The 25977-nt window shown below is 46.0% G+C and overlaps 2 protein-coding genes across 2 annotated transcripts in view; one reads left to right on the forward strand and one right to left on the reverse strand.

Moving 5' to 3' along the window:
* The window catches only part of LOC149372375 (sorting nexin-25-like), a 32704-nt gene extending 24299 nt beyond the window's left edge, over nucleotides 1-8405 (forward strand). Inside the window, exons 21-23 of the mRNA XM_089566839.1 lie at nucleotides 1001-1182; nucleotides 3110-3207; nucleotides 4265-8405. Of these exons, the coding sequence (XP_089422965.1) occupies nucleotides 1001-1182; nucleotides 3110-3207; nucleotides 4265-4321 (337 nt within the window). The 3' untranslated portion in view covers nucleotides 4322-8405. The remainder of the gene's footprint in view (nucleotides 1-1000; nucleotides 1183-3109; nucleotides 3208-4264) is intronic.
* A 10403-nt stretch (nucleotides 8406-18808) lies between these two features.
* LOC149372376 (uncharacterized) overlaps nucleotides 18809-25977 on the reverse strand; it is a 76528-nt gene continuing 69359 nt past the window's right edge. The window contains exons 4-5 of the mRNA XM_089586161.1: nucleotides 24303-24516; nucleotides 18809-20296 (exon numbers count right to left, since the gene is read on the reverse strand). Coding sequence (XP_089442287.1) covers nucleotides 20121-20296; nucleotides 24303-24516 — 390 coding nt within the window. The 3' untranslated portion in view covers nucleotides 18809-20120. The remainder of the gene's footprint in view (nucleotides 20297-24302; nucleotides 24517-25977) is intronic.

The raw sequence follows: 25977 nt of genomic DNA on the forward strand, positions 1-25977 counted from the left end.
GTAAACGAAAATTACACTTACTTCATACATTTCTTGGCGTTCAGTGTCGGCAAACTGACGTAGGACTCCGTGAAAAACTTGTATCTCCGTACCCGGTGGCATTCGGAAAGTGTTTTGGACGCGTAGTAAGTGTCTGCGAAGTCACTTAGAAACTTGGGCAGTAGAAACAGGTCGACTGACCATTCGGTCATGTTTACAGGCTCAAGTGACAGCAAATAAGATTTTCGAGCCAGCACAGCAGTAAGGAAGCTAATGCAGGGCACGCCTAAATCCAGAGAGCAGAGGCGGAACGCGCTTCAGTCATCCTCCAACATGGCGGCTTTCCACTGGTTCTTCTTTTCTCCGATAGATGGCAGCAATTTTGCGTAAGGCCTATAAACAAATTTTCTAAATCTGTAGTCTAGTCTAAATCTTTAAAAACCTAAATAGAATCTTATTCTTCAGTGCACCCAGATGTGAGTGCAGTGAATTACGCATTACCTTATTGTTTGCAAGGATTCCTTTTTCTCATTGGTGCTGTGGGTCAACATACATTTGTTTAATTTGAGCATTGTTAGGTTTCTGGAGGTTATGGTTCTTAATTGTTCTGTGAACCTGGTTCTTGCCTTTGCCACTGTTCACTGCTGTGCAGTCGGCACCAGCCTTGTGTAGTGTTCTTGAGCAATGAGCTGCAAGCAGTAAAAAGCAATATCAGACACGAGCCGACAGTTCTGAGTTTGCATTCTCGTGCCCGCCTGGCTTTTAGTTCTTTGTGCCTCTACTTTCATGCAAGCTTTTCCTCTAAAACCTTGCACCTGGGACAGTGTCACTTCGTTCTCAGGGTAGTGCACTGCTCGAGCACTCTACAAAAGTTTGACACCGTCTGTACAGGACATGTGGAGGCCATGGCAGAAACTACTCAATAAATGCACCTAATAAGAAACTAGTGAAAATCATGATGGTGGAGATTTTCACAGGTTGTGGCACTCTATGATGGACGTGGCATAAATTTTGGCTGCAGGCAACTGCGCGAATGGGTGTCCTGGGTGTTCTCGGAGCCAATGCAGGTGTACATGCTGGACATGCTTCGGGAGTCCCTATGGCCAGGCGGTCAGCTGGCCCCAGAATGGCCTCGGCGCTCAGAGCAGGAGCAACTAGCTGCTCGCAAGCAAGCCAAGGCGCTGCTGCTTGAGAACCTGCCACGTTAGTACTAGGACCATTCATCTTCTTCATTCCTTCATGTGTTAAGAACGAAAAGTTGACATAGGCTTCTTTGTGTAAAGCTAAGTGGTGCTAATATTTACTCACTTTTAGTTGTATATAAGGTGCTCTGTTTGCATGAAAATTTATTGCCTCTCCCCAGGTAGCATTAGTCTGTGTTCTTTTTTTTCCTAATTGAGGCTTGTTTTCAACTCACATTTTTTTAAATGAGGAAGGTGAGGAACAGACAAATTAGAGGTGACATGTGTTAATTGCCTAGCAAATGAGTGTATTTGTTCTTTCGTTCCTGGCTTCAACAGCTGAACGATGACTGTGACGTCAAAGTTGTGTATAGGTCACTCGAGGTATGAAAAACTGCGGTATAATCAGTGATTTATCATTTTAATTCACTACAATACTAAGGCCAGCCTGCCTCAAAAGCCAGAATGACAACAAATGAAGAAGCAGCGCTTATACTATAGTTCCTTCATGCTTCGCCTGACCCATGCATGATGTCACAGAGTTATTAAATGCGAAACCAAAACATCCTGAGAGAAAATTTCTATCATAAATTATTTAGCGGTTGTAGACGAATAAATACCACGTGATGATGCATGTCTTGCGCATCACTGCAAAGAGGAAAATATGCCACCAAAATGAGGTGTCTGTACTCCTTTAAAATTCTTGTTTCTATCTTTCGTCTTCCTTTATGACTCTTCTGGTGATGGTTGCCAGTCTGTTCCTTTTCCCATTTCCATTTTCATTATTCATAAAACAAATTATATACTAAAAACTAGCTGTCGTAAAGATATTTTTAACGAAAATGCAGTAGCATTAGGTTGCCTGCTGTTCTTGTGATTCAGTTTTGTGTAATTTCCCCAATTTAAGTTTCTCGCGTGTTTGCACTACCACTCATCTACCATCCCCTGCCACTCGTTGACCAAATTGCTGCCACACCAGGCCTGAGGTGTGGTGGGATGGAGCACTGACCACATGCACATTGTTGAAATTCATGACAAATTCCTTAAAGTGCACAGTACGCATGCAGTTATATCCAAGTCAGTTTCTAATTTTGGGGCCACTATGCCACTATGGGCAGTTTGCTCGCAAACCAATGGCCAGGTTGCAGCCTGCCATGGTGGCATGTTGTGGTGACGTCACAAGGTGCCTCTCTCGAGTAATCAGAGTGGCCAATCATGGCAGGCTGTGATGATGTCACTAGGTCACGTGACCTCACTCGACCAATCGGAGAGTTTCTTGACAAAGGAGCCTGAAATTTTTTGTGAGAAGACAGCCTAAGTGCTATCACATTAGTAAAATATATCCAGAGGGCTTGTAATTCATACGCCTAAGCCATCTTGTTTTGTTTTCAGTCATCTGTATGTTCATGTTGCACTTTTTGCCTTGCATGATGCAGAAGAAGGGAGGCTTTAGTATTTACAATGGAAGGCAGAGGTGAGCTTAACGGATATGCCACTGGCCTGACAACCTGCTTTGGGGAAGGAGGAAGAGGGAAGAAAGGTACAATGATTGATGATGCTTAAAGAGCAGAAGTGTGCAGATAATATGCAGCCACATAGATGTCTGGTTATGTGCTAGTGCCTGGATTTGATGGTTTTGTTTAAGTCCCCAAAAAGTTATCAAGCGGCTGGTGTTTGCAGTGCAGCAGCAGATGTGCGCTCAAACCTCATTTACATGCAGAATAATCCTTGTGTGAGTGTAAGAATGATTCTGCTGCTCTAATCATTGAAATTTAGTCAGACAGCAGTTCAATGAGGCGTGTTCTTCAGTGCATTTTTCCGATTTTTTTTCATTCGAAATAGATTCAGTGCTGGCTGAGGGAAAGGGCAGCAAACCAACAATAAAGCTGTAGTTACATTTCCATTTCTCGCTCTGCTTAAAAAAACTGAATTTTTCTTATGAATTACAGATATTCTTGATGTAGTCGGGCAGCAAAATGCTCGCAAGGGTGCAGCCAAAGCATTTGATGTCTTCCAGAACGTTCGGTTGAACAAGCAGCTTTTTTATGTAAGTACTGCATGGTGCTTTTTTAGTTAGTAAGTTGTAAGTTTTAGATGTAGCTGTGTGTGCATCTTAGCTGCTAAGGATACTGGTTGCTGCTTTGTATATGCATTATCGATTCACTGTCACTACTCAGCAATGCTGGTACTGTACCTAATTTTAGAAAATCGTCTCAGTATCAGTTTTTTTATCTGCTGTTACCTTAGAGGGAACATTATAGAAACAAATTGGCAACAAATTGGCCTGTGTGGTGCTGTGCATTCTGTTAATAAAACAAACAGTATTGCTGGTCTTTATCTCCATGCAAAAGTTTCTTGCTTTAGACAGAGCTAATACCCCTTTTTACCCGGGTGTTCTCAACAGCAGTTTAGTCAAATGGCAGTTGAGTGGTTTTTTTGCCAGCAGTATCAGGCGCCATTGAGCTAGCTCTGAACTGGAGTTCAGTTTAAATTCAGTGGTTCCAGTTGAACAGTTCAACTGACAAAATGGTGGCCAATGGACTTGCTGCATTCTACCGGCCGAATGTATTTCCTCTTGTTATATGTTTTCAAATCACAGGAGATATTGCTGTCCTGGCTAGTAGTATCAGTCTCTAAACTACTATGTTCACTAATAAAATGCATCTAAGTATTCAAGCTTGCAAAACTGTGTTGAAAAACTGGTCGAACCAAAAATGCTTCTACTGGATTGTCTCAGCTATGTACAGTGTTCAGCTGTGGCCGACACAAAGCATAAAGCTAGCGCAGAAGTCTGAGTTCATTTAAGTAAATTAAAATTGAAGTGCCAGAATGAAACCTTGTTTTTATTGAATAATCAGCTGCATGTGGTGTGGTCATATGATCAGAGTTGGAACTGAGTTTTGGAGCCAATGCTGTGTGACTTACCATGCTGCCATTTAGTTTAGCTGCATTTCAAAAGCTGAGCATAGTTATGTGTTCAGTTGAATGGTACTTGAAACTGCCTGAGTAAGAGGGGTGTAAGTTTTAAAATTATTGCCAACCATTTGCTTGGATAAATGAAAATGTACAGAAGCGTGCATTTCTGATTTTTTTTTTCTTTCCAGGACTTGTTGGAGGCATTTTTGCTGGAGTTTGCCCCAGAGCTAAAGCCTCATTCGTGATGTGAGGCCGATATGAAGCCACATACAAGACTGCCCACTGAAGGCCCACACATTTCTAGTCATTTTGTGCAGAGTAGGTTAGATGTTTCTAGAAAAATGATGTTAGATGGACATGGAGAGGTTTTAGTGCTGAAGGTTGCTGCTTGTATGCAGATTCCTTGTTGATTCTAGCATTTGCCTTTATTCAGCCACATATTACAACTTTTGGTATTAGTATTTTAGTATGCTGGCTTGAGGCTAATATTAGATTAGCATTACTGAACCCACACTAGAGGCCCATAGTGAACCCACACTAAGGCTCATAGAGACAATTCAGCAGCTTCATATATAATAGCTCTAAACTTTGTAGCGGAATGACACTAGCTGTGGCACATAATGTAGAGATTTGTCCATCTGCTTTATATTTGATTAGCGTGGATTAGACCATTACTAGATATGATCTCAAACCACATTAGGCCTGAGCCTTGTGTGCTTCAATTCAAGTTGGTTCCATTGCCTCTGTGCGATTAGGAACCTTGTACGAACATTACCTTGCCACTTTTGTTACCTGTTCGTTACTGTTTCCAAGGAGTTATTTATTTACTGTCTGTGTCATTCCAGTAACTTGTGATAAGTTTCGTTTTTATACAGGTGCAGAGTAGCACCATTGTTCCTTTTTTTTTTTTTCCTGGCTTGCTGAGGCTCCTTTTCTGTTGTTTGTTCCACTCTGCTGACCTAGTGCAGCCTTTGCCACACAGAACCAGTAAAGTCCACTCTTAAGAATGTCTGCAGCCTCCTTCACAGTTTCCAGTTCCAGCTTCTGCTAGAGGTTACGTGGATGCAGCTGCAGTGGTGTGATTGCAGCAGCATTGCACCAAGCTGTGCTAAGATTTGAGCCCTGCTACATTTTTGCAAAGTCTGGGCAGTTCACTCCAAGAAAGATGGCGTAGGCAAATGTTTGTCGCCTTCCAAAATTAAATGTTACGGTTGCTTGACTACCAAGCCAAGTTCAAGTCCAAGTAGTACATGCGTGGTTATGGACCAACACCAGTCTGTGACTTAAGAAAGATACGGTGGCGCTGCTGTTAGTGGTTGTGGTTGGCAGCTAGGGCTATGGCCCATTAAACAAAAGTTCTCGAGGTAGTTTTCTGATTTTGCAGCGCACCTCTGAGGTCATGCCTTCATGAGCTAAAGCCGAATAGATCCCAGCACAGAAGGTGCAAGTACGGAATGTCGTTTCAAAGCCGATGTATATTTTAAGCATCACGTTATGTGTGTGCTGGAGTTACTTGTACATGGGACTACCAGTTGTGAGTGTAGCCCATGGAAACAGCTGTAAGCAAAAATTTTCCAAAGCTATTCTTTCATTTCAAAGTGCACCCATAAAGGTGGCTATTCATTAGAAGTTGGTGAATATTTTCAGGAAGAGCATGAAAAAGTATGCAGTATGACTTTGAGGTGGATAATTTTTAAAACGTGATTATAAACATGCATGCCCCACGTGTAGGCACTCACTCGGATGTTTCTCAGAATTACAAAAGTTTCTCGTGTAGTCTGACATGCTGCCGCATGCACTTCATTTGCTCGCAAATCCAGTCATTCAGACCGTACAGCCTTGACAGCTCTGCACGGAAAGCAGCTCTCAAACAGCATCGTAAGCGAATCACGCAGACAGTGTTGCAGATGACTGTGCAGATGACTGTGCAGATGATACCTCTGGTCTCCTCCAGTGACTGCAAGAGCTCCTTATGTTTGTAAACATGGTGTTGGTCTATAAATGTGCTGACATAGAACAATGAAACTGATGTGTGTGGTGTTAAAGACAAGTTTTCATTTCTTCAGGGCCACTCACTATCTACTCTCTCAAGGTTATTTTTTTTTGCATGTAAGCATTTTGCCATCATGATCATCTTTGATGTTATCTAACCTGTTGAAAATGTTTGTCATGAAAGGGCAACTCCAAGGACTTTCTAAGCTTTGCGAGTTGGTAATGCATTATATCTCTGACAGACTCCTCTTATTGTTACAAGTCATTTTTCAAATAATAAAACCATTCTAAAATAGAAACAACAAACCGAAACTGTAGTTGGGTTATGAGGCTATATGCGATGTGATGTATCACTGACATAAAGGCAAAGCATGCACATGCTTTGCATCAGTAACCAGAGGTGGCGGGCGACGACACTGTTCAAGAAACATCTGAAGCGACTGAAAAAGCTACTGACATCTTTTGCTCCAGTGCGAAGTGTGTAAAAAGGGCAGGTAATATTTTTGTGATGTTTCAAACACTGCTTCTTGTAGAGATCACTAGAACTGAGGTAACAAAATAGCATGCTTTTAAAGTAAGTTTGTGCAGGAATAAAAGTCCACATGGCTGCATAATTAAGTGGATATGGTCTGAAAAACAAAGCGGACAACCTACAGTGAAAACTTCAATGAAGTACTGTGCATATAAAATCTTTCGAGTTTTCGCATAAGAGTGTGTTCTGTTATCGCAGACATGAGTAGGCGAACTTGCATAGCGAAAGGAATTGTTTTGTATTTTGGGATCAAGGATTATGTGACATGGCCTGTATTGAAACAAAGATGGCTCTTGTTTAGTGCACAGTGCAATTCTGTTGCAGGAGTACACCATGCACTCAGTTCGTAGGCAAATTACCAGTTTGTCACGTGGATGTGTCCTAGTGGCTGGTCTGCACAACATGGCAAATAACATTTGGGCCATGTACTGCTTATCAGTGCACGACTTTGTGGTGGTTAAGGGGTCACATGCAGTTAGTACGTTGCAAGCCTGTGACTGACCTAGTTTTGTTTCACTGTCCACATGATGTGGTTCGTGTACTCAAATCGCAATTCCTATGCTTGTGACATCATCATCAGCCCAACTACACCCACTGCAGGGCAAAGGCCTCTCCCATGTCTCTCCAATTAACCCTGTCCTTTGTCAGTTGCCGCCACTGTATCCCCGCAAACTTCTTAATCTCATCCGCCCACCTAACTTTCTGCCGTCCCCTGCTACGTTTGCTTTCTCTTGGAATCCACTCCGTTACCCTTAAGGACCAGCGGTTATCTTGCCTTCTCATTACATGCCCTGCCCAAGCCCACTTCTTCCGCTTGATTTCAACTAAGATGTCATTAACCCGCGTTTGTTCTCTCACCCACTCCGCCCTCTTCCGATCTCTTAACGTTACACCTATCATTTTCCTTTCCATAGCTCGCTGCGTTGTTCTTAACTTAAGCTGAACCCTCTTTGTTAGCCTCCACGTTTCTGCCCCATAGGTGAGTACTGGTAGGATACAGCTGTTGTATACTTTTCTCTTCAGGGATATTGGTAAGCTATCATTCATGATCTGAGAGAACCTGCCATATGCGCTCCACCCCATTCTTATTCTTCTAGTTATTTCCCTCTCATGATCCGGTTCTGTGGTTACTACCTGCCCTAAGTAGACATATTCTCTTACTACTTCCAGCACCTCGCTACCAATTGCGAACTGTTGTTCCCTTGCTAGGCTGTTGAACATTACTTTGGTTTTCTGCGTGTTAATTCTTAGCCCCACCGTTCTGCTCTGCCTGTCTAACTGATTGATCATGCTTTGCAGTTCTTGTCCTGAGTGGCTTAGCAAGGCAATGTCATCAGCGAATAGCAAATTACTCAAGTATTCTCCATTAACTCTTATCCCCAATCCATTCTAGTCCTCGGAATACGTCCTGCTTGCGACATAGGATTCCTTTGCTCGTCTAAGACACTGTTAGCTGCTCTGAAAGCTGCAAGCAATCACATCACTGCAACTCTGTTGTCTCTCTGCACTTAGCGTAGAAGGTAAATTGTGATAAAAAGTTATTTGGATACATGCCAGTAGAGTACCACATAAAAAGGATCTGCACTTGATATACTACCATAGGAATCAAACCTTTGTTAGAACAAATTTTGGTATTCAGCATATGAGAACTAATTGGACTGAGGCCATAAATGTGTGGCAACGCCAGAGTTTGTAATGAGTGCTAGCACTATGACTCAAGAACTCGCTATTGGCAGAATATGCACAGGTACTTCTTAGAGCTCTTGTGCAGTCTTTCGCTTGTAAATAATCATTGTGATGGAAGAGTTTTGTGTGTATTTCGTATTTCTTTTTGCATGCCTTTATAGATTCTCTGTTCAATCGTGGATGTTAGCTTTCCAAGTTTTGTATCTGAAAGTCTGTACGGAGCCTTTCAGACAGGTGAAAAGGCTGCCAAAGAGCGACAGAAAACTTGTGGAATGGCAGTGGAATACACAATGGACATGCTGCCAAACTTCAAGGTTTCTTAGGATGGAGATTTAATGCTAGTGGTGTTGCACCTCATTTTACAGCGAGATCTGTTTATGGGACACCTGCCAGCGACGACGCATAACCCCCTTTCCGCGATCACACGACGGAAATGCATGGGCCTTAATGGGCTCCGTGCATTTTTGCCCTGCACATGGCCCCGACAGCGAGTTTCCATATTAACAAGACATAAATGCATTGGAAAAGTTTGTTCCGGAGAAAAATTGTAAATCGAGTTGTCCGTATTAATGGGGACCGTATTAGTGGTGCATGGCTGTATATGAAAAGGGGCTACATGCTCATATTAAAAACAAAATTCAAAAAAGAACAGGAATGCTAGCATAAAGAAAAAGATGAGTTGAAAGTCCAAGTTGCCAATTGATCATTCCGCGAGAACATCGTTCTGGGAGATTAAAAAAAAAAGACCGGAAACAAAGCAGAGAACCCCAGGCAGGAAGGTGAAAGACGATGTTCGGGAGGTAGCAGCTGAAAACAGTAAAAGAGGAAAACAAAACAAAAAGCTGTAATATAAGAGAAGCTGTCTTCTATGTTATTTCACTAATCTACATTTTTGCATCATGCCTCTCACTTCCTCGCAGTCGCCTATGGTATTTTAACGCGATAGCATTAAATGGCCCGTTACGCAGAAAATCCAGCGTTGGCGTTGTGAACGAAAAACCACGGGCATGGCTCTGACAGGTGGTACCAAGAGAGCAACCTAGGAGGCAGGTGGGCCACCTAGGTCACGTGACCTTGAGGCGTCATCACATCCTAGCTGCCCAGCGGGTAGTGAGCAAACTGCCTACCGTGGCAGTTAATGATTGGTCACTCGGGAAGAGCAACCTGGGCTACACAAGACCCACCGCATGGAGGCCCTGCCATCGCAAGGCAGTGGCGTATCGCTTATTTGCTACACCTCTGCATCAGGAGGGGTATGAGGACTCTCGGGGATCTGTGAATGTGAAGTAGAGAATGGCCTTTTGCATACTTGGCAATTAACCCATTACGCTATCGCGTCATATCCTTCAGGCGGAGCTTAATTGCATGCCCTCCATTTTTTTTTTTTTTTTTCAGTTACCACCAAACCTCGCTGCCAATCCTATCGCGTGGTTGCTGAGTCTACACAGGTCAACAACAAAAACGGCAGTATAAGTAGGCGAAGCGGCATAATTAAAGGGGCCATGAAACATTTACTAGTTAAGGTTAGGAGAAGCGCATGAGTGATTGGTATTCCATCACTCGTCATGTGCTGCACGGCAAAAATTTTTAGCAGGCTTCATTAACACTCAAGATACCCGTGCAGGTAGCACCAAACATTAGGATAGTGTTAGAAAAATGTTATGTAAGTTGCAGTAATGTTGCATGTTCTGTTGTTTTGCTGCATTAAAGTTAAAAATTAACATATAATGTCATAAGTTATAGTCATAACTGTAAAACATTACAAATATATTTTGAGCACTGATTTCGAGAGCCACTGTTCTCAAAGTAAAGATGTTTTTCAAGTAGCAGTACTTTGCAACTATATCTCTTATATAGTACTCACCATAGATAGCATTCACAACCCTCTCATTTTGTCGGAAAACTTTGGTCATTATCCATTCACCACTATCGCGCATTGGACATCCCTCAGTAATGGGTATATAAGCTTGATTCCATGATATTCACTCTGAGGTGAGTGAATACGAGTTGCACGTATAGTGGAGCTGAAGTGTCTTCCTCGTTACAAAGCGTTGTAAGCTGTATAAAGCCAGAACTATAGTGGACCTGCATGCTTGTGCGGGGCTGCTTTACTATTTTCGAGAATGTTACATTTATGTTGTTTACATTGCTTTATGAATGGTTGGGGAAGGTTATTCTAACGTTTATATGTTGCATTACAAAAACATTAGGAAAAAGTGCATTAAGCACATTGAAATAACATTCCACCTAAACAAAAATGCAACAATAGACAGTTTTAGCGTAGCTATCCAGTAAATACGGCAACACGTTGCTGTTGCTACTGTTAATCCACCGTTACTACCTAGACACATTTGCCATAGGGTAGCAGCTTCCGTAGTTGCCATGTTTACTATAGGGTGAGGCTAGAACTCTATTATCGTAATGTTTCAGTTCTACCTGGAATATCGGTGACTAAAATTGATACTCTTCCTCTCCCCCTCAACTCAATTCACGCGCGGTTCGAACCCGGCCGCGGCGACCGCATTTCGATGGAGGCAATAAAGCCACAAACGCTAAGTATATGCCATGCTGTGGGATGTGAGTGGAGTCTTCCACTACACCTTTCATTTTTAGTTCCCATCTTCCTCACTTTCCTCGTGATAGTTGAGGTGTCCACCGAGAAATGAGAGTTACCGCGCTATTTCTACAGCAACCCACTTTCTCCCTCACAGCGTGGTTGAGTTGTCCAGCGCGAAGAAACAATTGCTGCATGTTTCATTTCCGCAAGATTGTTTCTTTTAAATGGAAAACTGGTCGGGATCGCGCCCCGCTTCACTCCTTCCCGCCCACGTCATTTGGGCACGCCAAATAGATATGCTCGCCGACTCCCTGGTTTACGTCAGTGGGGGAGGGTCGGCTAAGGACCCGCGGTGATGGTGTCGCCCTAATCGATGCGAGCAGCAACTTTTTTGAAAATTAGACAGTTTTAGGTATAGTGAACTGTAGTTTTAAGGTTTTCGCGTAGCTGTACAGCCGTGCAGCCGTTGCCAGGCTTGCCTAGCCACATTTGCCGTGTGGTACCGTAGTCACCGTGTTTACCGTACGGTGATGCTAAACTTCGTATTATTTGTAAATTATAGGGTGCACTCAGAGATTTTAAATTAGGCTCGAACACTCTCAGAGACCACCTCTACAGGTTATTGCATAAGGACATGGCTATCAAAATCATTTCAGGGTCCTTGTAATGGTGGGGGTGCTTCTGGAGAGCCGTCGTCGTCGCGGTCTGCGTGGAATGTCATTTTGCGCCCTGGGCGGCGCCAGCAGGCAATGACGTCGCTTAGTAGTAGGGAGCCTATTAGTAGTAACACGGCAGTTCCAGTGTCGCAGAAAATCTGGCGTCAACGTCGTCGGCGTGTGCGAGTGATCGGGATTGGTCAAAGAGATGGCTACGTGGCACGGGAAGCGGCGGATTTGAAAAGTGTTTAATGCCCTTTTCCGAAACCAAGCCTTCATGGGCAACGCGTCTCCGTATGTAACATGTATAATAAGAAAGTTTTAGTGGAAGGTGAAAGTAACATTTTTCGCATCCATATAAAGACATCGTGCCCTGGCAATCCAAGGTACAATGTACGGCAAATAGGAGGAGGGAAAAGCATTAAAATCAAGTCTCCGTAAAAACGTTTTCGCAGCACTAAAATAAGGACTCTGTTAAAAAACTGACTGCGAGAAAACAGCAAAATACGCCTCATACATAAACCCCAATAAACAAGGACGGTAAGAGAAGTTTGAGGACACAGTCAGTGTGGGCAAAGCGTTGACTAAATTAGCAAAAATGCCAGAGATGGGAAGTGTCGCGAAAAAACATAAAGCGGATAAACAATCTGCTGCACGTAAAGATGGACTAAACCTAGCGCACCCGCGCCGACGGGCCGAAAAAATGATTACGTCACATGGCTCCTATGCATGAACCCCAAACATAAGGTGCAAAAACTCTTTGGAAGTGATGAACAGATATCATAGCATAGTTAATAATCTGCAAAACAGAGTAAATTCTTGTTGCTATAGAAACAAGTAACAGGCAGTAGCCTTGCCGAATACTGACAGACCAGGCGAGACAAATGTCTGAGCACAGCGCCGTACAACCGATAAACAATCTTTCCAATTGCTTTCACTGCGCCTGTACCTGTACTGCGCCTGTACCAAGGTACCTGGCGGTACACTTGACCATCTGGCGGTACACTTGGCCACTTGACCTGACGGTACACTTGACCTGGCGGTACACTTGGCCAGCATACTCAGCTGGTGTAGATCCCCACAATCCAAACCCCAGACCGCTCCTCTTGGAACGGTTAGCTAATACTTTTAACCCACCCATGTGCACGTTCTTACAGCTTGGTTAAAGAGGGGCTTTATATGTATGTATCAACTTTTATAAAAGTATCTATAAATGTTGTGTGTATTGGAACCCGCTGCCGGAACCCACTGAGCTTAAGTGCCTCAAAAAAAAAAAAATTACCGAATTTTAGCGTGATAATTGACGTGCGAGGTTGAGAATTGTGCTAAGCGAATTCTTTTGCTCTTCCTAATTCACGGGGCCAAAATTTCTACAGAATTTTTATGTGATACTTATAGCAACCTACAGAGGATTGACCAATATTTATTAGCTGTGGTGACCCTCGGGCTTAAAGCGACACGTATCGGTAAAAAACGGTTTCGTTAATAACTTAATGCGGCTTTTTCCAGCGAAAACCTATCTGCGATAGTGAGGTCACTACGTTTTGCAACGTCGTAACGCTGTGAATTACTTTATTGGGAGGCAGCTGACACGTTTGGCACTGCGCTCTGCCACTGTCCCGGCCGCGTGCAGACAGGAGTTGAAATGAAAAGATGCGAAACGGTTTAAAGAAACCTTCAGTGGGACACTTAACCACTGCTCACGTGTGACATTGCAATAGCACAGAGTAAATGCACACAAATTATAATTTATTTGTTGGGTCAAACTTCCCATTGTTTCGTGTAATTTGCTTGCGATATGGCGTTTCCAGCTACTCTCTCAAATTTCCCGCCCTGTGGTGTGATTTGTTGATTACTTGCGAGATGGCGCTTCCAATCACCTTGGTTTTTGTTGGCAGTAAAGCGGCCACGCGATCAAGTTTCGGATTTCACGTGCAAATACCCGCGTGCTCTTTTTGGATTGACTTGCGCACGGATGGAAGGTGATAAAGACGCGGGCGTCTGCACGTGCAAGGCTGTTCGTGCTGCCGCGGGTTCAAATCCCGCTCACGGCCAATTCTGTTTTCTTTTATTTCACACCCCAGGGCTAGGTGTGACCCGCCGAACTTCTACAACCTCAGTTCGTCCCCTCTGCTATTCTCATGCCGATAGAAGTGAGAAAAGGAAAGTGCACGGGTCCGTCGACAGGCAACCAACGGGGCACTATGACTGCCTCGCGCGAATAGAAGAGTTGAAAGAATGAGAATTGAGCGCGGTAGAAAAGGCGCGCACTGCAACCAAGGGCACAACAACCTGCGCCGAAGGGACGACAACGGCTGCGGCAAGCAGCTGCAGATACCCCCGCGTTCGTTTGCCAGTGCTATATATCTTTTATCACGGTGGCTAGACACCATACGTTTGCAGAAAGCCCCTGCTACCGTATAATTTCTGTCGCCAGCAACGAACGGGCGACTCGTTCCTAGGCGGCGCTGGACCTATAGTTTCCATAAACTACCGTGCTTGCTTGGCGCTTTGTGTCCGTAGCTTTTTGCGGGCGCATATACTATTCACCGCTGGTCCGCGGGTGCCTTACTGAACGCCACCGTGAGGCAGTCCAGCAACTGCATAAACGGCAACCTGGGGGCAATCAACCGTTCACTCATGCTGTCGAGTGGCCATAAGTGGCGGTTCCGGCGTATTACACGTACCTGTTGGAAATGGATCCGTTTGCACTTAGCGGGAGTTGGTGGCATGCAATGCTCCATCATCGGAGACGATCAAGGGACCAGTCACGTTGTCACTGGTAGGCTCGCGCCGCACCTAAAGATGACGAAGGTATCGGGAAGCGCTTGTAGGGGTGACAGCCCACCCGTGCTTACGGCTTACCGAAGACCGTCACGGTTGAGCTCCATATAACATGCAGCTTTTCGCTGCAATAATCAAGTACTGACAGCGACTCCAGAGAACCGGCGCATGGTGCGACAAAATTGCTGTCCTATGCGATATAGGGGCGCTTGTGTTGCTGTTAGGACTCCCGGCCGGTACTACATAGTAGGGGATTACGAAGTATTTCATGGCGCGTCCTTACGGTGCGTGGCAGCGCATGATGGTGACACGGTACACAGTGTACTAAATGTCTCTCTCCTGCTTTCTTTTTTTCGGCCGGGGGATAGTTACGGTGCGCACAGCACAGTGAGGCAGTTACGATGATCGTAGTCACTTCTCTCCAAGTTCCTACTGAAACAACTATAGTACCACCAGTAGACTATAACTACTGCTACTACTACTTCTGCTAGTACTGCTATTACCACTTATTGCACCACAGCGCTGTACTTGGAGGCTAACCACACAGCTACAGCTTTTAACGCGACAGCGTTAAAGGTCCCGTTCAGCGGAAAACTCGGCGGCGTCGGCGTGCCGACAGAATCGTGATTGGTCATGAGGGTCGTGACGTCACAACGCATCACCTCGCGCGGGTAATTCAAACACCCCAGAATGATCACACAGTACAGCAGTGACGACGTTACTACATAATTCCTCATCAATCGACAGGGATTGTGAAGTCATTCCTCCACCATTGCGTATAGCGCCTGTGAAGAAAAGCATTTGCTGTGATAAGAAAAATTGTCGAGCCGGGACTCGAACCGCTGTCCCTTGGGTGCTGAGCCGGGCGCACTCCCCCTCGATCACAGAGGAACGTTCGTTAGACTTGGTTAAAGAGAGGCCTTGTGTGCCTTGTGGTAAATTAACTTTTAAGAATTACCATAAAAATACAGCATAAAATAAAAAAAAAACTGTGTCCGCGTTGCTGCGCCACATCCTTAAGGGGCAACTGCACCACTTTTTTAGAATTTCGCGATATTCAAGGATTCAAATCTATATAGGCTGTAGGTAAAGCATGCCAAGTGTTTTTGCACTAGCATTTCAAATAGTTGCGTAATCAACGTTTGAATTTTTCGCTTCTTCTCAATGCACCAGAGGAGTGCGGGGAAGTTCAATGTGACGTCACGGAAGGAATGATTTCAAATTACCGCTGCCGTAAGCCATACCCTTCCGTGCCTCGTTGGATGCTGCCAAACAACGTTCGGCGGACTTTGCCTTCGGTAGCGTTTGTTTTTTTCCTTCAAAGCAGGCGTTTATGCGTTGGAAGTGTACCGATACCTTCGATGACGTCATCATGAGCCCCTCCACTTGGCGTTGTGCGCTGCGGAGAAGCTTGAAGACCGTCTCGATTTTAATCAGCGATTACGTCACCATTTCAAATGCTAGCCCAAAAGGACTTCGCATGCTTTACCTGCAAGTTTCACACATTCGACCCTTTTAAGCTCGTCGATTTCTAAAACCTACGCAGTTGCCCTTTAATGGGGCTCAGACAGAAGATTTCGAATGCCAACAAATGATACAGTTTATTAAGGAGATGCCTTCTAGCAAGTTTCAGTTGCAGGCGTTGAACGGAGCATAATTTAATATGATCTTTAATGTTTTTCAAGGAGGCGCTCGACATTTCCACCCGCATCGAATGACGTCAAGGTGCATTCGCGCCAATTATACTAAAGTCACTGAACCGAGTGGTTGTCCACATGAACAACCTCTTCTTGCCGGCGATGCCGACGTCATCAGGAATGTAATGGTCCAGGTTGGCAGGTCGACAGTGACGTCAAGGTGCAATTCAGCGCTGGCGCTGACCGAGACCGAAACTGCCGGTACAGAATCGTTTGTAATTGATTATAACGGCGCGCAGTGGTGTTTTGAGCTCATTTTCACGATTACTAGTCCCGTAGGCCTCTTTCAAGAGAAAAAAACGGCCACCAAAAAATTTGATGTCTTCATGGCGACCAGTTTGCAACATGTAGGTTGATGGCTGACCTTCAGCTTTCCAAGCTATACGCTCCTAGCTGTTCCCTTGGTTGCCTGTCCCCAGTCCGCTTGACAGCCGCCTTGCCAGTCATCTGTCGAGCCGCGACGGACAAACTACGCTGGAAGGACTCCCTGGGCAAACACTGCGCAACACCGGTCGGTAAACACGACGACGTCGCGAAGACTGCGCGCCGGGGCTCTTCTATTTGATCGCCCAGGAAGAGAGGTAGGAAGATGGGGAGGATGGATTGGGGGAGGGGGGAGTGCATTCCTTCACTGGCCTTTTCTTGCTCGTCGTTCCTCCCGTCGTCCTGGGCCGTGCTTTTGTTTGCCCCTAAGCTGCGCTGTTCGGTCCCCGGTCGCTCGCGCTGCTACAAGCTGGCGAGTTCGGCGTTGCCCTCCTGTTCTTTTTTTGTTTTTCATATTCTCGGTATCTCAGTGGATAAGCCCCTTTTTATTATATTTTAACCCACAAAAATATTTTTTACCAAGGATTTGCACCACTGGTCTTGCGACAGCCGTGTCTTAGGAATTTCCAGAATCAATGCCCTTTCGCGCCCATCTTTCATTGTTATATATTTATTAATATTATTTTTGCGAATGCGTGCATTGGATATCTGGAAGATGTTCACTCGCCAAAGAGTGCATGCTTTGGCGAGTGAACATGGAAATCCCAAAGAGAATCCAGCATAATAGCGTAGTTTCTTTTCCCTTACGCACCCTTTCTCATAGGTATAACCATAACACGAAGGCAAATATATCATGCTTCGAGGGAATTGAATCAATTATATTAATAGAATTATTTTTTCCAGCTGCCCGCCGCGGTGGTTTAGTGTTTATGGTCTCTGCTGCTGACCCGAAAGACGCGGCGGTCGAATTTCGATGGAGGCGAAATTCTAGAGGCCCGTGCTCTGTGCGACGTCAGTGCGAGTTGAAGAACCCCAGGTTGTCGAAATTTCCGGAGCCCTTCTCTACGGCACTCTCAAAAAGCATAATCAATGGAACAGCAGTTTACCTTTCTTTCCGCTGAGTCTTCTCTTCGAAGGCCTTCATGGTTGCTTTGCGTTTTGACACTGATTAAAGGAAATGAACAGCACTATGACGGTGTAGCCTCCTCAATGTGCTGCCGTATTTTTCAGTAAAGTCACGGCTAGCGTATGCTGTTTTCCTCTACTGAAGAAGTGATGAACTTAAGAGTACACGGCGCTAGATTTGAGACTGCTTTTATGTGTAGTGAGCATACATCATGCTTACTATAAGGGGCGCTTGTTTTTAAAAACTGCAAATATCTGGCGGCACTGAGCTCTGATGCTTCCTACAAAAAAATTTTTGAGAGCCTCGATCTCTGCACCAGTGCGGTGCTGGTTCCAAACAAGTGGGGCAACTCACCTTATCTCCTTAAATGCTTTTGACGATCTACGAAACAAAGTTGCAGATATCTTCCTGAAGAGACAGTTGAGCTCAGCGCAGGCCTATGATCATTCTCTTGTCTAACCTCTGACGGTGACACTACGGTGTTTTTTTTTTTTTTTTGAGGAAGTTAGATTAAAAAAAAAAAGCCCGACATGACGCAATTTTCTCGAATTGCCTTTTTTTTTCTTTAACTGTAACACTCGCGCCGGGTCTATGATATGATCAGCTGCCGTTTATTTAGCGATTGAAGAAGCTCGAAATTGAAATATGACAACCTGACTGCATAAAGTGGAAAATAGAGGGCTTTCAATGCACTCTGTCAAACTGCGTTCAACGCAAATTACTCAGGTTTCACTTATTAACAGGATTTGCGTAACCGACTTGTGCCATCATCAACCTTTATTTGCACTTTCCCTTTCCTCCCCTTACCTTTCCCCTGTGTGGAGTAGCAGGCCAGGGCTATCTTACCACCGGCCTACCTCTCCACCTTTTCCTCTCATTAAAATTCCATTCTCTCTCCTAGAATGCGAATTAAAAGTTGCTACTCTTTCATTGATTCAAAAGAATTACAGAAGATCTCACTGCTTAGCAAGACATTTTGGCTGAAATTCTAAGGGGCTTGCTTCGCGCTTAGGCCATCAGGCAGCCGAGATGAAAATTGTATTGCCTAGAAACATATTTAGAACTGCTCATCGACGCCAGCGTTGTGCTCCCGTAGATTACCGCTAGCTGAAGGCCGAATGCGACTATATAGCTGAAGAAAAAAAAGAACAGGCGACCTCTGCACTAAACATAAGGCTGAGACCGATTCAAAGAGCACGACTGGCTGTATCCCTTACCCATCCTAAAATGTATCACGAACTCTGTCCGCAGAGTGGGCCTTCGAAGAGGAGCTCCCACAGATGTCTCTGTAAAGCGACCCTCTACGTGACGCATAGAGGACCACCATTTTTTTTGTGTATTTGCGTTTGTGTGTCGTCATCTCTGCAATGTGCCCGTCGACCACAGTCAGTCTGTGGCGCTAAAGAGTGAAGACCAAGAGCGCCGGACACTGTGTACGTAGCATATTTTATTCGCAAATGCTGAATCTTTGCTACTGGAACGCTTATCGCGTTCACAATATATTCTCAAACAAGATCACGTTTCCTCAAAATGTGTTCACGGAAGGTGACGCAGAGTGACTGCGGCGTTCTTTAAATAGCGCGGTTTCTTTTTTCTTTTTTAATATCGGTAGTTATACACACGAAGCACCTGAATTCGGACCAGCGTAAACCATACAAAAGACTCCACAGTAAAAAGTAGGAGAGGTAGACGAATTTTCTTTTTTAAAATTTGAAGTCAGCTTACTCCCAAATGTTAGCACTGAAGGCTGTGTTGACCCTTGCAGCTGTCTTTTGTATCTGCATAGCTGATTTAAACTTACTCGATGTAAAGATAAAATTAAGTACATTCTCTTCGCTTTCAGCCCCATAGTAGGCCGGAAAACAACAATGCAAGTGGACTGCGCCTCAAGCACGGTCGAATTTACGAACTTATCTGAATAAATTTCCCATCGAGTGGGCTACTGTGACATAATCAGAATGCACGTCACTGAGTGAATTACTCTCGTATGTTTGTTCCGGGCAGAGACGCCAATGCAGAATGTGATCAGTAGTGTTTGGCGCAATGATTTTAAACAGACGCTTTGAGCAAGAGATAACTGGTTGTGCTTAACAACAGACTTCCCCGTTCGAACGAAATCATCAGAGCTTACATCGAGGCTAGCTGTTTATGACTGTTCCTTCACGAAGGAACAACGCATGACGGCAACCTTAAGAACATGCTAACGTCTCGCCCGCGCTTAATGTTCACTAGCTTGCGCGCTTAAGGGATTTCCTTCTTTTCCGCACGTATAGTGATACTGAACGTCGTGGTAAAAGCGAGCATACATTAAGAACTCAAAAATAAAGTATAGTCGGTGATAGCCACAGAGTGAGTAAACCGCTGCTTTTTTTTTTCTGCTTAAATTAATTCACGTTTGTTTCTCTGGATGGACAAAGCACATCGCTGCGCGCAGTCTCACACGCGCACACGTACGCACGCACGCACAGGTGTCGACATAAGGACGCATCGACTCGCAACTGTGTCGACGAGCTGCGCTGGTTCGTTCACAAGGCTTGGCGCGAGCTCACTGGCTCTCCGACGATGCCGACACACACACGGTGGGCGGTTGAACGCGTCGCCACTTTTCTGCGCCCTATAGCTCATAGAGGCTCGGGGCACCATAGCAGGACTCTCTCCCGGCCGGCGTGGTGGTGGTCACTGTAATAGTCTCTGTGCGACGGCGGGCGTTGTGCGCCCGCCTGTGTTGGGTGGGTGTCGGCGGCCGTCCCTCAGAAGATCTGCGGCGACAAACTGGGCTTGGTGTCGACGCCTGTCAGCCCCGAGCCGTACGGGTACGGGCCGAGGCAGGAAGGCTGGCCGCACGGGCTTGAGCTCCACTTGGGCGGCGACATGTGTGGCTGTTGTTGTTGCTGGCTGCAGGGGCTGTCAGCGGCCACCACTTTGCCTGCACAGAAAGTTGTAGGGAGGGAGGGGGGGGGGGGGGCGAGGATGGCCGTTAATATTGTGTGCGCATTACAAAGGACCCTTTGGCCCCTTGGATTCGTTCATAAGTGAAGAATGCTGATCAGTGCAGACCATTGCATGTGACTGTTAATGAACTCTGCGTGGAGGGAGAGGGAGATTTCTCGATTACAGAATTGGCAAAATGATGACGATTAGGACAGAATGGGTCCTCATCGGAAATGGATAACCATTCTTGTGCTTCCAAACCATTAAGTCAAGCACCATTGCACTGGCCTCAGCGAAGGTATGATTTTTTACCCCCCCCCCCCCCCCCCCCTTTTTTTTTTTCGCGTCATATAGCATGTTAAAAAAGCCACGAAGTTGGGGAATGTGAGATAAGGAAGAAATGGTGCTTGTATCGAACGATTGAACTCAATACACTTTTACAGAACAGAGACGAGGAACGATTCGTTTACGTTCCCTCCTTTCTGTAAAGCGTGCTTTTTTGCAACACTTATTATTTTGCGGAGAAGCCACCCAAGTCGGCGCTTGGTGAACGGGAGAAATGACGTTTCAGACCTAAATTACGCTCCCAGTGTTTCTAACCATTAATTTACTTTGACAACCTCGTTTCATAAAGAAAAAAGAAAGTACTTGATGAAAACAGATACCACATCGATGTCAACCATATTGTTCTCAGCAAGATGGCTAGTATAACGTTAAGGCGACTACGTTCCGAAATGATACTTCTCACGTTAACATTGACTGCCCAGCAGTACATATTAGCGCCCCTCCTGGAGAAGGAAATCCCTTGATATTAAGTGAAAGCGTTTGACAAGGTGATCTTGATATACACTTCGGGCACCGGATCTAACTCCAGATTAAATGATTGTCATCACATGTGTGACTGAAATAAGTAACCAACACAAATAAGTAACCAACATGCCCAAGCTGCTGTCCTGGCTCATCACATGGCAGGGTAAAAAAAAAGTTAGAGAGACACGAGCGAATCCTGACCCGTACAGCACTGGTATACACGCATACACACTCTCTCTTTTCAGACGACGACCCCCCCCCCCCCCCCCCTAAAAAAAAAAAAAAACGAGAAGCGGCTTATTTTTTACCAAAGAGGGCACATTGTGGAGAGCATCCACTCCCCAGTAAATCTGGATGGTATCTTCGTTAGCCGGTAGTTTAACACGGAAATTTTCAGTTACGACATCGTACGCTAGTACTGTTTATTCACAAGATATCCTTATACTGTCATTTAAAAAGTAAAACATTTATGGCACCAAAAACCGTAACAAAACATCTGAACCTGGGCTGCTCGAGACATAACATGATTTCAAGGGCACCAATAGTGGCACGATCAATGGAAATTAAGCCCAGCTGGGGCGAAAATTGCGTTTACTCTAAATGAACTACGCCAGACGGAATTGTTGTTTTATCAGTTAATTTTGCTGAGTTCGCCTGCGATGAACACGGACCACGTCATCAACACCGTCCTTCACTCAAGCCTTACATGTTTAAACGCATTAATGGTCTGCTTTGACCATCTAATACTTTACAAGCCGAGACACTTTTTCATTCTTTATTTCGGGCTTGTAGCCTCTCATGCCTATTTTTGTGCTGCTCATGTTGTTGCCGGCAATGTTTGTTGCAGCCGTCTAGGAGCTGTTTTAAGATGCTCTTACTTTGGTTCTTCCTGCCATGGTAACCATTTTCATCAGATTCAGGTGTATGGATTACTGCTAATTGTCGCGTCCCCTGGGACAGTCACATTAATTGTTCAGGCCTGCCCGACGGTTACCGAATGTTTCCCTTCTTGCCATGACTCATAGATGGCGCCGCCTTCTGCTAGAGCCAGTGTGCTGACGGCACCCTTAAAACACCCTTATTATGAGCTGCAGTTCTGCAAATGCTATATTAAGAAACGCCAGCATCTACATCACCCTAATTATCATCGGCCTCGTCGTAAGAACAACGCGAGCGGCTCTCTGCATATGTTATACTTGTCGCACTTAGTGGATACGTCGTAGTGAAGCACAGTGGAGGTATCCACAACCTCCCGAACAAACTTTGGACAAAGCACTCGGGCAGGCATAAGAGATTCAGGGCGTCCGCGCGAAGAAGACGGTAAGCATAAAATAGGGGGACGTCGGCTGGAGCACGCAGCGCATATTGCCGTCGTCTTGGGTGCTTTCTTTAGGAGACGGCCGTGGGCGCGCATAAGAAAGAAGTGCCCGAGAGAGGCAGAGGAGCATCGGAGACAGACGACGCAACTCGACCATTAGGCTCAGTGGCCGCCAGACATAAAGAAGGCTGGCTCAAGATGGACGCCGCGTGCTTCTCTCCGCCCCCGCCTCCTCTGCGCGCACCCATTTCTCTTTCTCCCCCTTTCTACCTCTCCAGTTCCTAGTTCTCATTCGCTCGCTCTCTTTCTGCCTCCGTTATTTTTGTGTGTTCGTGTGTGAGCGTCCGACGCCAAGCTCGCCGGCGTTTCCCCGGTCGTGCGAGGCGCGGCGCTTTTTCCGTGCGTCCTGCGCGACGCTAATGGAAACAGACGAGGGACAGTGCGCTGCCGGACACTCCTCCCAGCTCGCTCGCTTCGCCGGAGGGACCACCGTGTCGCCATTTTTGCCGCCGCCGACTCTGAGAGTCATGACGTCACCACTTTCGGATGCCCCCAAACGCTTGTGAGGGATGGTCGCTTTGGAGGATGGACCACCAATGCTGCAGCGCACGGGAGAGGGGTTTCGCAACGCGGCGAGTGGGACGTTCTTCCGTTAGTCTGAGAATGACTGCTTGATTCTTGCACTTTGCGCGGCCTGGTGTCTGTCAGAAAGTTGCAATGTTCGTTGCTGCGTGTGCAAGATCAGGCGCTGAACATGCATGCGAGACAAAGAAATAACATTGCGTTTTCCAGCTGTGCAATTGTGGTGCAGCCGTAGAGTTTACGTACTTTCTCCTGCCAGGGTTACGCGGAATCGCTAGTATTGTGCCTTGGTCCCGTAGACGGAAACCTAGAACCCGTGTTTAAGGCAAAACAACAATGGTGCCATGCCAAGGGAGCGCATGTTGCCATATGTATAGCGTGTGCACTTGGCTAGCTTGTGCTCACCGGGTCCTTGTGTCCATGCAACCTGCACATCCTTTACGCATTCTGCTTCTTTTTGGACACTTCCTGTACCTGTGCCAGCAGGTGTGGCGTCCAGATGAGACTAGTTCTAGCGGGAAACAAAACGTAGCAGTGGTATAATGACGTGAGACTATCCTCGTCACTATGTGCAGTGAAACGCTGAAGCCTTTCTAAATGCTGGCGAACTTGTGCCATGTATCCATGACATAGAAGGACATATAGGAAACCTTTATTTATAGATTTCCAAACTTAGCGCAGATTAGATACCCACATTCCACCTGTGTTATCTTTGATGGGGCAATAAGGAGTGATGAAATGAAACCGAGAAGAATAGACATCTGATTTTCTTTCCAGGCCAGCACACGAAAAGTAGGGCGAATGCCTGGCGAGAGATGCGTAAAGGCGCGGACACACGATTAGAAAATAAACGAGTACCAGACAGAAAAGGGCCTAAAAACGTTGCCATAAGGCGGGAGCAAAACGCGTTCATAAACCCCGAGAAACAATTTAACGGCGTTTTTAAACCTTTAATGAAGTCAACACGGATCGCTATACAACCTCGACTAGCGCTTAATTCCAACAAACTGCGTGTGATTACGCGGAGAGAACGGTCGACGAAAAAAATGCGTTGTTGTTCAGCAACCTCGCCCATAATTTCTTATGTAGCTCAATCTAGTTATAACGAATAACAGATATAACGGAATAACGGAGAGGAACGACGATTTCCCTTGGAAGCTCGGCCAGCACGGGCTATAACGAAGCAGCGGCTGTAACGAAGTAATCGCCGAGCCCGTTCAACTTTATTACAGCGAGGTTCAGATGTAGATGAAGGAGGAGGGGCGGAGCGGAGGAGAGAGGGTAAGCCTACCGTTGAGGTGCTTGACGTCTTGGGACTGGAGCATGACCTTGACGTCCTTGGAGTCCTTCGCACTGGACGTGTGCGTCGTCGAGTCGGCCGTGGTGCTGATGGGGGACGTGGTGAGGCCGGCGTCGGAGCCCGACGACGAGGAGGCGGACGACTGCTTCTGCTGGTTGAGCCGCTCCTGCTTGCGGAACTTGGCTCTCCGGTTCTGGAACCACACCTGCGCAGTGCACGCGAGGAGGAATCGCCCCGTTAGGATTGCGTCAACCTTTATAAGCGCTACACGTCTTCGTATACTAACACGTCAGTACGTGCAAGGAAATAACATGTAGACAAAGGCGGTGCCTTAACGTGTTTTTGCAGTAGAAGTCGGTAGGGAGGAGGGTCCGGCGTCGAGGAGTACAAAAAAGAAGTAAGTAATTACACAATAATGTAACACTATAGTGAATACAACCCACAACGCGCTGGAAGATAAGCGAATGTATGTTCGATATATCCAGCAGTTAAATAAGAAGCATTGCACGCTTTTCTCATTTTGTCGTTGCACGCATTGCGTGGTTTTGTGAGTGTACCTTCACTTCTTCTTAGTTTCGAATTTATACCTCTGACATGCTTTTAAAAAATATGGTAAGCGATGCGAGAGCTTTTGACCATACTAGTTAAGAAACTCCAAATCTAAATCGAGGCAAGAGATACGGCGTTTCTGGGGTCCTTCCTCCATGCTGGTGTCGCACAGACGAAGGCGTCGCTTATTAGCTGGGCAGCGAACTATTGTCGGCACCTTGCAACTCTTCTTTCTCCGCCGTATTCTGAATAGCTTTTTAATAGCGCTGGGAAGTACAGTCCCCGTCAAAAGTATACAGCCCAACGGGTTTGCTTCTAAACTATTTTGCGCAGCTTCCTAGCACATATAGCAGTCCAAAGCTTGGCAGGATTGAAGACTCGAAACCATTTATGGTTCGAGAGATTATGGTCGCTTAGGATGCATAACTAAGCGCGCTGTAGGCCCCGTAAGCAAACCCCTTGGACTGTATACTTTTGACGGGGGCTGTACATACAATGCCCTTAGGTGGCGTGAAAGTCAGCTAATCTCCCTGTTTTGAACCTGTTTTCAATGCATGTATGGCTTGTGGGGAGTTCAGTAACTCTTACTATTGGTATTATCAAAGAGCTCACGTGCATATTATACATATAGCTGCACAGTAGCGACTCGCTAGAGCGAAAATAGCGACCTCGAGTCCCCCGTGCACAGCGGTGAAGAGGAAAAGAGGAGCGAAGAACAGTGCGGCGAAAGTTTTCCTGCAGACAGGTCGGAACTTTCCTCGGAAGCTGGCCTTTAGAGCGCAGTTTTGCACTATGCGCTATGAGCTGCGCACTATATGAAGTTCCATGCGAGTGCGAACTGCTTCCAAGGACGGCAGCGGCGTGCGCGACGTCTCCCAAAGGACTCCTCGCTGGGTAGCTGCGAGGGAAAACAAGCCGGCCTTTCCGGTGCGCGAGATAAGTGTCGTTGACAGCAGCGAGCATTGCGGGCCTGGCTGGCGAGACCGCGCCGCCTAAAGCAGCGTCGTTGGCAGTGCGCTTGTGCTGTGCGCGGCAAAGCGCGAGTTTTTCGGCGCCAAATCTAATTAACCGCGCGATGGCGGCGGCGGCGGAGAGCTCGGGCCAGACTCTGGCCGGC

Source organism: Amblyomma mixtum, chromosome 1, assembly GCF_055824585.1.
Source record: "Amblyomma mixtum isolate Tamu chromosome 1, ASM5582458v1, whole genome shotgun sequence".
Lineage (NCBI taxonomy): Eukaryota > Metazoa > Arthropoda > Arachnida > Ixodida > Ixodidae > Amblyomma > Amblyomma mixtum.